Source organism: Tachypleus tridentatus, chromosome 10 (assembly GCF_004210375.1).
Source record: "Tachypleus tridentatus isolate NWPU-2018 chromosome 10, ASM421037v1, whole genome shotgun sequence".
NCBI lineage: Eukaryota > Metazoa > Arthropoda > Merostomata > Xiphosura > Limulidae > Tachypleus > Tachypleus tridentatus.
Genome location: NC_134834.1, coordinates 116,771,091 through 116,784,481, shown reverse-complemented (window position 1 = coordinate 116,784,481; position 13,391 = coordinate 116,771,091). Strand labels below are relative to the sequence as shown.

The window sequence follows — 13,391 nt, the reverse complement described above, 5'->3', positions numbered from 1 at the left end:
TGATCTTGTGTATGTTAATTATCACTTACTGATCTTGTGTATGTTAATTACCACTTGCTAATCTTGTGTATGTTAATTAGCACTAACTGATCTTGTGTATGTTAATTATTACTTACTGATCTTGTGTATGTTAATTACCACTTGCTAATCTTGTGTATGTTAATTAGCACTAACTGATCTTGTGTATGTTAATTAGCACTAACTGATCTTGTGTATGTTAATTATTACTTACTGATCTATGTTAATTACCACTTGCTAATCTTGTGTATGTTAATTATCACTTACTGATCTTGTGTATGTTAATTATCACTTGCTAATCTTGTGTATGTTAATTATCACTTGTTAATCTTGTGTATGTTAATTATCACTTACTGATCTTGTGTATGTTAATTATCACTTACTGATCTTGTGTATGTTAATTATCACTTACTGATCTTGTGTATGTTAATTATCACTTACTGATCTTGTGTATGTTAATTATCACTTACTGATCTTGTGTATGTTAATTACCACTTGCTAATCTTGTGTATGTTAATTAGCACTAACTGATCTTGTGTATGTTAATTAGCACTAACTGATCTTGTGTATGTTAATTATTACTTACTGATCTTGTGTATGTTAATTATTACTTACTGATCTATGTTAATTACCACTTGCTAATCTTGTGTATGTTAATTATTACTTACTGATCTATGTTAATTACCACTTGCTAATCTTGTGTATGTTAATTATCACTTACTGATCTTGTGTATGTTAATTACCACTTGCTAATCTTGTGTATGTTAATTAGCACTAACTGATCTTGTGTATGTTAATTAGCACTTGCTAATCTTGTGTATGTTAATTATCACTTACTGATCTTGTGTATGTTAATTATCACTTGCTAATCTTGTGTATGTTAATTATCACTTGCTAATCTTGTGTATGTTAATTATCACTTGCTAATCTTGTGTATGTTAATTATCACTTGCTAATCTTGTGTATGTTAATTGTCACTTGCTAATCTTGTGTATATTAATTATCACTTGCTAATCTTGTGTATGCTAATTACCACTTGCTAATCATGGGCATATTAATTACCACTGATAAGCAAGGTATGTGTATTCATGATATCTTGAGCAATTCCTTCTCCATGTTCCATGGAAAGCATAAATTGGAGGTCTACAACTGAAATTAACCAAGTCCCAATATAGTACAATTAGAGATGATTTCTAGTGATTTTTACGTATTATCATATTTCATGTATCAGGCTTTAGTGATGTTTGAAATATCAGACCAAAGTTTAGGTATAATAGTATTACATTGGATTTCTAGTGATTTTTACAATGAGACTTGTTTCTTTTACCAGCCTTATCTTTTGTTTTAAAAATTATATCATAAAGAACCTCACTGTAATTTTTGTAGTAAACTAATTTAAAGGAATTTTGTTTTATGTTCTCTTTGTCACAACAATATTAAAAAATTAAAAGTATTTTATACCAAAGTAAATAACATACATTGACTTTCATTTCTAGGGCTTTGCTGTAGAATACATGCGACCATGGCGTGCACACTGGGATCGTCAGTTATACAAGGCACTAGAATATCAATACCAACTTGGTCTTGAAACCCTAAATGAACATCTGCCAGAAATAAAAGTTGACCTTGTTTACAGGTTACTCATTCATCATTTTATGTTACTTGTGTCTTCATTATGTGAATAAAATATGAAAACAATGAAACTGTGTTCTATAGTATATTTCTAGTGATCTTACAGTGTTGTTTATTTAACTTATGATATTTATACTATTATCTTATAAACTGTTTCCTGCAGTATATTTTTAGTGATCTTACAATATTCTTTACGATTTAACTTATGACACTCATACTACTATCTTATAAACTATGTCCTGCAGTGTTTCTGTGACCTTATAATATTGTTTACGATTTAACTTGTGACATTCACACTATTATTTTATAAACTGTGTCCTGCAGTGATTGTACAGTGTTCCCCTTGGTGTGGATTCCTGTACATAGTGAGGAGACCTTCCAGGGAAGGTTCTGTTCTTTCAGTTTACCTCCTCTGGGATCTAAACATCCACCCACATGTTTGCCGTGCAAGGCAAGCTGTGGAGGGATGAGAGGATCCTTTGGTTGAGGGGTCCAACTCTAACACACCACTTTGACCTTGAATTCCTGAAACGGGCAGCTTTGGGGTGGCCCTCCTTGGGTCAGTTGCTGGTCCACTTGGGCTAGGGTCAACCAAGCACCAGTGTTGGAAGTTCTTAGCAGGTGTTGTGGACATTGTGTCTGATGCTTGTATTTGGGTATAGTGCTCACGAAACCCTGGTGTTGCTACAGTGTCCTTGCTTGATATTGTAGTGCATCCCCTCATAGGGCTCTGTGGTGGGTGGGGTCAGTGGGCACCAAAATTTCCTTTTTTCCTATGGATCCTCCAAATAAAAGTTTAAATAAAATAGTGAAAAAACAGTCAATAGGTAAACGACCACATCTTGAAGACTGAGCAGCAATCTTCAACATCTGTAACACCAATTATACCTCATTTTCTCATCCTATATTCTCTTTCAGAAAAACCTTTAGGGCAAATATCTCCATTTTTTATTCAGAAGGGACTAGAGGGACTTGCTGGCACTCAAAGTCAGTAAAGAAGCTTCGATCTGGTAACATATTGGTAGAAACATCCACATCTCAACACAGTGAACTCCTTATGTATCGAAAGACAATTGGGGATATACCTATTGAGGTTACACCTCATGCTACTTTGAATTCATCATTTATTGTTGAGAGGGATTTGAAGAACATCCCAGAGTCAGAGATTTTCCCTGGTTTCTCCATTCAAGGAGTTTCTGCAGTGAGGCATATCTCCACTTGCAAAGATGGAATTTTGCTGCCGACCAATATCCTCATTCTGACATTTACATCACCACATCTACCTGCCACCATCAAGGCAGGTTATCTTAATTGCAGGGTAAGGCGATACATTTCAAACCCTCTCCAATGTTTCCAGTGTCAGAGATTCAGTCACTCAAAGACGTCATGTCGTGGTTCCTTAACGTGTTCTTGTCGAGGTGGCAAGGACCATGAAGCCTACGAGTGTGAAACAGACCCTCATTGTGTCAATTCCAATGGCTCTCCCTCATCCTACTTTCGTTCTTGCCCTAAATGATTGGAAGAAAAAGAGGTGCAGCATTTGAAAACAATTCATAACATTACTTACCCTGATGCTTGAAAGTTGCTGTCCACCACTACATCTCAGGCGTATGCTGCTGCACTTCCTTCCACTCTTACAGTGGGAGTGCAGATGGATCTCTCTGTGCCTCCAAAATAATCATTCTCAAAAGAAATGAAAAGTCTTATGACCTCTATGGTTAAAATAGTTTGTGAATCAACTTCAACACCCATCTCTGTCCCTTACATACATTCCAACAAATCCCAAGATCCACTTCCTTCAGTTATGTGTACAGACATTTCCTCGGATACATCTTCTTCTCCCACCTGAAGATGCAAAATGATCATCTGTTCACATCCTCATTTGCTAGAATCCTCTTCCAACAGCAAAGACCTGCCCAGTTGACCCAGGGCAGGATCCATGGAGGTTGATGGACCTCCCTTGAATAAAGACAGTAAAGTAAAAAGACGTGGTCTTAAACAGAAGGGTTCTCCACCCAATTCGCTTACACATAAATAAAAGTGGCTACCTTGATACAATGGAACTGTCAAGGTTTACATTCTAATCTGGATAATATCAAAACACTGATTCCTTCCTACCATTTTGTATGCCTTTCCTTACAGGAAACCTGCCTCTACAGTCACCTTTTGGCAGTTTTCTTTATACAGAAATGACAGGCTGTGTGATGGACGAGTGCATGGAGGGGTGGCACTGTTGGTTGATCAGCGTGTGCCCACCCTGTCTTTGACACTTGACACACCCTTTGAGGCTGTAGCCATTGGTGTTTCCTTGGGTTGTACCATCACAGTTCTCTCTACCTGTCATCTGGAGAGACATATGATCAATCAAACCTTGATGTTCTCATTGAACAGTTGCTGTCTCCCTTTTTAATCCTGGGGGACTTTAATGGGTCACTTTGTAGAGCATATGCTCTCTGATCACAACCTTTCTCTTTTCAATACTGGTTCTTCTACTTATTTTCATGCACCTAGTCAGTCCTTTACTGCTATTGATCTCTCAATTTGCTCCCCTTCACTATTCTCACATTTTCAGCTGGATCAGGTAAACTGGCTCTCTTTTACTGCTCTCACAGAACTTGATCCTACCATCATTTGTAAGTCATCAATAGACAACTGTGTGGCAGCAGTAATTGACTGTATTATACAAGCAGCTGCTCAATGTATTCCTAAAACCTTGAGACGTCTCCCACGATATCCTCATCTGTGGTGGAATCCTGCCTGCCACATGGCATGGATGGCTCAAAAACTGTCATGGGATTCCACACTCTCGAACCACATTGCTTTCCAGCAGGCCTGTGCATATGCTTTGGGTAAGACGTCAAAGCCTGAAGGAATCTTGGATTAAGTTTACAACCAGCCTATCTTCTACCACCAGTTTCAAAGTCACATGTGACAAGATTCAAAAGGTCAGTGGGCAACATAATTCTGTCCCGCTCTCACTCTTGCTCTCTAATTGCCAGGAAGTAGCTGATACCCAGAGCATCGCCGATACTCTAGGTGAAAGCTTTTGCCAGGTATCTAGCACTTTTGCTTATTCCTCCACCTTCTTTACCATCAAGATTCGGGCAGAGTAATCACCTCTTTCCTTTCTAGCTGATTGTCTCTACGACTGTAATCGTCCCTTTACACTGGTGGAACTCAAACTGGCTCTTCATTGGTATGGTAGTACATTTGTTGGACCTGATGATGTTCACTATGAAATGCTGCACCATCTATCTTCTGCTTCTCTTGCTATTCTTCTGATTGTTTTTAACGGATACTACAGGAAAATGTTTTCCTGATGCTTGGTGCCAGTCTATTGTCCTACCTTTCTCTAACTCTGGGAAGGATTCCAAAATCCTTCAAACTACCATCCAATTGTTTCGACGAGTTGTCTCTGTAAAACCTTAGAAAGGATGGTTAATGCTCATCTTGTTTGGTTCCTCTAAACAAACAACCTCCTCTCGCTCACTCAGTGTGTGTTCTGAAAACAGAGCTCCACCGTGGACCACTTGATTTGACTTGAAATGTCAATCAGAGAAACCTTTCTCAAACAACATCTTCTATCAATATTCTTTGATGTTGAAAAGTCTTATGATACAACATTGAGGTATGGAATGTTACGAGACCTCCATGTATATTGGTTATGTGGCCATTTGTCCATTTTTATTGAAAATCTTTTAATGGACAGAAGATTCCAAGTTTGTGTGGGTTCGACACTTTCCCATTCTTTTCTTCAGGAACTTGGAGTCCCTCATAGCTGTATTTTGAGGGTCACACTTTTCAGTATAAAGATTAATGTCATCACTGAACAACTCCCTCTCACTGTTACAAACACACTCTATGTTGATAACATTCACATCTCGTGTCAGTCGTTGAACATGAGGTATATTGAGTGTTAGGCACAGACTGCTCTCAACCATTTACTGAAGTGAACCACAGCAACCAGCTTTAACTTCTCTCTCTCAAAAACCGTTTGCATACACTTTTGCCACCAATGGGGTATTCATCCTGATCCTGAACTCTGTATTGGTGACATTGTGCTGTCTATAGTCCCTGAGACAAAGTTCTTGTGGCTTATCTTTGACCATATGCTGACCTTCATACCACACATCAAGCAGCTACAGGTCAAATGTACAAGAGCACTAAACATCCTGCATGTCCTCTCTTCCACCACTTGGGGAGCAAATCGATGTTCTATGCTAAAGATATACAGTCATGTGAAAATGTTAGGACACCCTGTGAAAGCCTGTGTATTTGTGTAACATTTTTTGGATATATAGATATTTCTCAATTTTAATAATACTGAGAGATTATATGAATATAACTAAACAATTAAAACTGAAGAAAAGACTTTTCAAGATCTTCTGTAAATGTAATTCTACAAAAATGCATATTTTAACTGAGGAAAAAGTTAGGACACCCTACCTCCTAATAGCTAGTGTTACCCCCTTTGGCTGAAATAACTGCAATGAGACGCTTCTTGTAGCCATCTACCAGTCTTTGACATCGGTCTGAAAAAAAGTTTGCCCCACTCCTCAATGCAGAATTCTTTCAGCTGTGACATATTTGAGGGGTTTCTTGTATGTACAGCCCATTTCAAGTCACCCCACAGCATCTCAATAGGATTAAGATCTGGGCTTTGACTCGGCACTTCCACGACTCTCCATTTCCTAGTTTTCAAGGAGTCCTTGGTGGATTTACTGGTATGTTGTGGGTTATTGTCGTGTTGCAGGGTCCAGTTCCGCTTCAGCTTTAATTTTCGTACAGATGGTCTCACATGATCCTCAAGCACCCTCTGATACACAGTAGAATTCATGGTGGATTCTATGATTGTGAGCTGTCCAGGTCCAAAGAACATTATTCCAGAAGTCCTGGTCTTTGTCTACATTCTCTAAGGCAAACTTCAGTCTGGCCTTGATGTTTCTTTTAGAGAGCAAAGGTTTCCTCTTTGCACACCTCCCATGCAAGTTAAACTTGTGCAGTCTCTTTCTGATTGTAAAGGCATGCACTTTCACGTCAACAGTAGCCAGTGCCTGCTGCAGGTCCTGTGATGACATGTTAGGGTGTTTGGAGACTTCTTGTAGCATCTTGCGATCTGCTCTCGGGACGAACTTGCTTGGACGACCAGACCTGGGCATGTTGGCAGTTGTTTTGAAAGCCCTCCACTTGTTGACTATTTTCCAGACAGTGGAATGGCTGATTTCAAAATCTTTTGGGATCTTTTTGAATCCCTTACCAGATTCAAAAGCTGCTACAATTTTCTTTCTGAAGGCCTCAGACATCTCTTTTGCTCACACCATGGTGCTCACTCTCACTTCAACAGTCAGGAGCACACCAAACTAAATGTCTGAGGTTTTAATAGGGCAAGCCTCATTCGAAATGCTGAGTAACGATCTTCTAATCATGTACACTTGGTGTGATACACCTGTGTGTGAATTGAGCCATTTTAAGTGGGAATAAATGTGGGGGTGTCCTAACTTTTTCCTCATTTAGAATATGCATTTTTGTAGAATTACATTTACAGAAGATCTTGAAAAGTCTTTTCTTCAGTTTTAATTGTTTAGTTATATTCCTTTAATCTCTCAGTATTGTTGAAATTGAGATTAAAGATTGAGATTGAGACTGTATTCAATTGAAACTTAACTATGGATCACTAATATCTGGCTCTGCCAGAACCTCGTCTTTCAAGATGTTGGACCCTTTTCATCATCAAGGACTTCGGCATACACTGGGGCTTTCCGCACTTTCCCAGTTCAGAGGTTATACACAGAGTCTCATGAACCTTCTTTGCACCTCCACCATTTGCAACTGTCTTTACTATATGCTTTGAAACTTTGTTCCTTACCAAAGCATCCTAATGGGGTTGTGTTTTCCTTTCTCAATGGACCATACTTTTTTAGAACAGATGATCTTCCATTGCTCCTTTCGGCCTTTATATCTCGGCACTGTTGGATAAATTGTGTCTGTCCTTGGATAACATTGCTTTATCCACTGGTCAGCCCATCCCACCATGGCCTCTTACAGACCCAAATGTGTCCTATTTATAAGTCATCTGAGAGAAGCAGACACACCTGATTGGAAATACTATCTGTTATTTGGTGAACATCTTTCGAACCATCTTTCCATTCCTATTTATACACATGGTTCTGAATCAGGTGACTGTGTGGGCTCTGCCATGGTTTGTTGTGGTTTGGTGGTTGCACGCAGAATCATCTCTACAGCTTCTGTGTTCACTGCTGAACTGTACGTCATTTCTCTTGCCCTGGATCACATAGAAGCTAAGCAGTACTCAAACTGCACTATTTATACTGAATTTCTTAGTACTCTACTGGCCCCCCTGGAATCGCTTCATGGTTCACACTCTGTTCTTGCCGACATTTAAAAGTAACTGGCCCATTTTCTCTTTAACATCTACTTCTAACCAGTTTTTTGGATACCGGCCATGTTGGTACTTGCAGGAACAAGCTCGCCAACATTGCAGCTAAATCTATCTGCTCTGGCACTATCACTGCTGTGCCTGTTCCATACGTGAACTATGGTCCTGTATTTAAGGCTCAGCTCTGTGCCAGCTGGCAGTTGACTTGGAGTGAGCAACACGAATACAAGCTTTTCCAAATAAAACCCTATATTGGACTTTGGCTTTCTTCCTTAAAGATTGGTAAGAGGAAATTGTTCTAACTAGACTACACATTGGTCACAGTTTTTTAACTCATCATTTTCTTTTATCTGGAACTGATGCACCAATGTGTAGTCTGTGTAACACTCAGGTCACAATAAGTCACATTTTATTTTCTTAATGTCGTAATAACTTACAACGACGGCACTATTTTAAACATGTTTTGTCCCAAGGCTTGTCCATAACATTAGACAGTGTTATTGGTGATAGTGACAGTTTCCATCTTGAAAATGTTTTTAGTTTTTTAAAGGCCATTAATGTTTTTAATGCCATTTAGGTTTTTAATTTATACATTAGACCTTTTTTAATGTGATTCCCTTTTAAGAATCACAGTCCATCTAGTTCGATTTGAAATTAGAAAATGGCCATAACATCAAATAACTCGAAACCAGGACTGGAAAGGCCAACTTCAGGTGACTGATGCTGCTGTTTAAACTACCCATTAGTCATCCTGGGGAGTTATTATTAAAATTTTGCTGGAAGTCTTTTAAAACTTTTATTACTCTTTGGAAATGGCCATAATGTCAAATAACTCAGAATCAAGACTGGAAAAGCCATCTTCAGGTGACTGATGGTGGTTTTTGTACTTACCTGTTAGTCTTTCTGGTGAGTTATGATAATTATAATTACACTGCAGAAAGTCCTTTACAACTTGAATTACTGTAGTTTTTCTTGATGTTGTAGACTAGATGTAAACATTGGATTTTCTTGCATTTATGTTTTTTAAACTTTGTTTTGTTTTACCTTAATTTCCTTTTATGAATTTCACTAAATTTAATTTTAACTTTTTACTGGATGTTTGACACAGATAACCTAGCTGCTTTGTGTCATAAAACACCAAATCAGCCAACCAACCAACTTACAGTGTTGTTTGATTTAACCTATGAAATCAGTACTATTATCTTATAAACTGTGTCCTGCAGTATATTTCTAGTGATCTTACAATATTGTTTATGATTTAACTTATGACGTCAATACTATTATTTTATAAACTGTGCCCTATAGTACATTTCTAGTGATATTACTATATTGATTTAACTTATGACGTCAATACTATTATTTTATAAACTGTGCCCTATAGTACATTTCTAGTGATATTACTATATTGATTTAACTTATGACGTCAATACTATTATTTTATAAACTGTGCCCTATAGTACATTTCTAGTGATATTACTATATTGATTTAACTTATGACGTCAATACTATTATTTTATAAACTGTGCCCTATAGTACATTTCTAGTGATATTGATTTAACTTTTGATGCTGCTACTTCTACTTTAGAAACTGTGTCCTGCAGTTTAGACCTCCTATTGAGGAAGTGAGAGCCAAATATTATGTCCAGCTCAAGAAGTTCATGTCTATTCCCATGCTATTTAAAGGTGTTAATGATGTAGCAGAAAACCTAATATTTCCCATTATTGTGGATCGGAATGCCAACCTTTTTATAACTGTATATAAAAAGGCAGAGGACTTGTTTCAAAGAGTTAACAATGTGAAAGAAAGATTCAAAGTAAGTGATTCAATAAGACTTTAAATATTATTTTAAAATCAGTATTGTTACTGTATCTTGTATTAAGTTCACAAATTATTAAATCATTTTCTTTGTTGCTTTATCATGAATTAAATTTAGAAATTTTTAAATTATTATTCCTGCCCTCTATTGAATTTAGTCTAGAAGGTTTATAATCAGTATATTACTCTATATGGTTGTTTGTTGAGAAACATGTTAAACAACAATATTGTAACTCCTTTTATTAAATTTGCACATTTTAAAATTATGTATGGTTACTTTATTGCCTACTCGATTGATAAACTTAAAGATTACAGCGGTTATTCTTGTAAATTCACAAGTTCTGGAGTCAGTTTTGTAGTTCTGTATTCTACTAAGTTCACAAATTGAAGAGTCAGTTTTGTTGCTTTATCATTTCTTAACTTCATAAATTGAAGAGTCAGTTGTGTTGCTTTATCATTTATTAATTTCACAAATTGAAGAGTCAGTTTTGTTGCTTTATCATTTCTTAAATTCACAAATTGAAGAGTCAGTTTTGTTGCTTTATCATTTCTTAACTTCATAAATTGAAGAGTCAGTTTTGTTGCTTTACATCTACTAAATTCACAAACTGAAGAGTCAGTTTTGTTGCTTTACATCTACTAAATTCACAAACTGAAAAGTCAGTTTTGTTGCTCTTATTTATTAATTTCACAAACTGAAGAGTCAGTTTTGATGCTTTATCATTTATTAATTTCACAAGTTGAAGAGTCAGTTTTGATGCTTTATCGTTTATTAATTTCACAAACTGAAGAAATAGTTTTGTTGCTTTATCATTTATTAAATTCACAAATTGAAGAGTCAGTTTTGTTGCTTTATCATTTATTAAATTCACAAATTGAAGAGTCAGTTTTGTTGCTTTATCATTTATTAAATTCACAAATTGAAGAGTCAGTTTTGTTGCTTTATCATTTATTAAATTCACAAATTGAAGTCAGTTTTGTTGCTTTATCATTTAATAATTTCACAAACTGAAGAGTCAGTTTTGTTGCTTTATTATTTATTAATTTCACAAACTGAAGAGTCAGTTTTGTTGCTTTATAATTTATTAAATTCACAAGTTGAAGAAATAGTTTTGTTGCTTTGTCATTTATTAATTTCACAAACTGAAGAGTCAGTTTTGTTGCTTTATCATTTATTAATTTCACAAACTGAAGAGTCAGTTTTGTTGCTTTATCATTTATTAATTTCACAAACTGAAGAGTCAGTTTTGTTGCTTTATCATTTATTAAATTCACAAACTGAAGAGTCAGTTTTGTTGCTTTATCATTTATTAAATTCACAAATTGAATAGTCAGTTTTGTTGCTTTATCATTTATTAATTTCACAAACTGAAGAGTCAGTTTTGTTGCTTTATCATTTATTAAATTCACAAACTGAAGAGTCAGTTTTGTTGCTTTATCATTTATTAATTTCATAAACTGAAGAGTCAGTTTTGTTGCTTTATCATTTATTAATTTCACAAATTGAAGAGTCAGTTTTGTTGTCTTATCATTTATTAAATTCACAAGTTGAAGAGTCAGTTTTGCTGCTTTATCATTTATTAATTTCATAAACTGAAGAGTCAGTTTTGTTGCTTTATCATTTCTTAACTTCATAAATTGAAGAGTCAGTTTTGTTGCTTTATCATTTATTAAATTCACAAACTGAAGAGTCAGTTTTGTTGCTTTATCATTTATTAATTTCACAAATTGAAGAGTCAGTTTTGTTGTCTTATCATTTATTAAATTCACAAGTTGAAGAGTCAGTTTTGTTGCTTTATCATTTATTAATTTCATAAACTGAAGAGTCAGTTTTGTTGCTTTATCATTTATTAGTTTCAGAAACTGAAGAGTCAGTTTTGTTGCTTTATCATTTATTAGTTTCAGAAACTGAAGAGTCAGTTTTGTTGCTTTATCATTTATTAGTTTCAGAAACTGAAGAGTCAGTTTTGTTGCTTTATCATTTATTAAATTCAAAAATGGAAGAGTCAGTTTTGTTGTTTTATCATTTATTAAATTCACAAATTGAAGAGTCAGTTTTGTTGTCTTATCATTTATTAAATTCACAAGTTGAAGAGTCAGTTTTGTTGCTTTATCATTTATTAAATTCACAAATTGAAGAGTCAGTTTTGTTGTTTTATCATTTATTAAATTCACAAATTGAAGAGTCAGTTTTGTTGTCTTATCATTTATTAAATTCACAAGTTGAAGAGTCAGTTTTGTTGCTTTATCATTTATTAAATTCACAAATTGAAGAGTCAGTTTTGTTGTCTTATCATTTATTAAATTCACAAGTTGAAGAGTCAGTTTTGTTGCTTTATCATTTATTAAATTCACAAATTGAAGAGTCAGTTTTGTTGCTTTATCATTTATTAAATTCACAAACTGAAGAGTTAGTTTTGTTGCTTCGTATTCTACTAAATTCACAAATTTAAAAGTAAATTTTTTGCTCTATATTTTATTAAGTTCTCAATTTCAAAGTGCATTTTTTGCTCTATATTTTATTATGTTCTCAAATTGAAAGTGCATTTTTTGCTCTATAATATATTAGCTTTACAAATTACAAAAACCAGTATTATTATTCTTTTTTTTTATTCATCTGTAAATTTAATATTTGAACTAGAAAGAGATGCTTCCCCCAATTTCATCTACGATAATAGTTTTATGTTTATAGGAAGTGCAAGAAAAGTAAAGAAGCTATAATAGGTAGCTAATTATGATGCAGTAAAACATCAGTCCACACCATTTTATTGTAAGCTACCCTGATTCGTTCTGTTATAAAATGGTGTAGATAGTAACCTCATCTGTTATTATCATAGTATTAATTTTGATCACTCAAAATCTTATAAGTTTAAAAATAAAAATTATATATCCACGTAAAAATCAAATGTCTCTAAAAGTGTTTGTGTTTTACACCCAAATAATAGGAGTTTGCAACTTTTTAATTATTCACATGTGAAAATCTAACAGTTTTGATCAGTGTCTCAAAATTCAACAGATAAGCTCTAAATGTATGTGGATTTTTGTCAAAAAGCAGCTGATTTTAAAATTTTAGTATATCCATCTCACTGTGAAGAACTGGTATAAAGTATTAAAAACAATTTTACAGAACTGGGTGGTGCTGGGATCAGTGAATCTAGAAGAATTTGTTATTGAACACTGTAAAACTCCAGATGATTGGAAGAATAATTTCAAGGTAATCAAAGCAAAGAGTCAAGAATTCAGTCGTTTTACTGTGTAAGTAAAACCTTATTTTTGTGAAATTCAGTGATTTTATTCTCTTAGTAAAATAGTCTAAATTTATACATATCAGTTGTTTTATACTGTAAGTGAAATAAGTCTTTTTAAACAAATCTCTCATTTTACAGTGCAAATAAAATAGATGAAACTTTTAGAGAAAATTGTTGATTTCATGGTTAACTCAAGTGAAAGAAATGTATTGAAAAATACATATGTAGAAATAGCTGGTTTGGGTTGAGAAAAGTGTTATGTAAAGGAGCAAACAATGCT

The 13,391-nt window shown here is 34.7% G+C and overlaps 1 protein-coding gene across 1 annotated transcript in view; it reads left to right on the top strand.

Moving 5' to 3' along the window:
- Positions 1-13,391, top strand: part of LOC143230147 (cytoplasmic dynein 2 heavy chain 1-like) — a 291,177-nt gene that overhangs the window by 41,765 nt on the left and 236,021 nt on the right. The window contains 3 exon segments of the mRNA XM_076463222.1: positions 1,515-1,654; positions 9,633-9,861; positions 12,991-13,118. Coding sequence (XP_076319337.1) covers positions 1,515-1,654; positions 9,633-9,861; positions 12,991-13,118 — 497 coding nt within the window.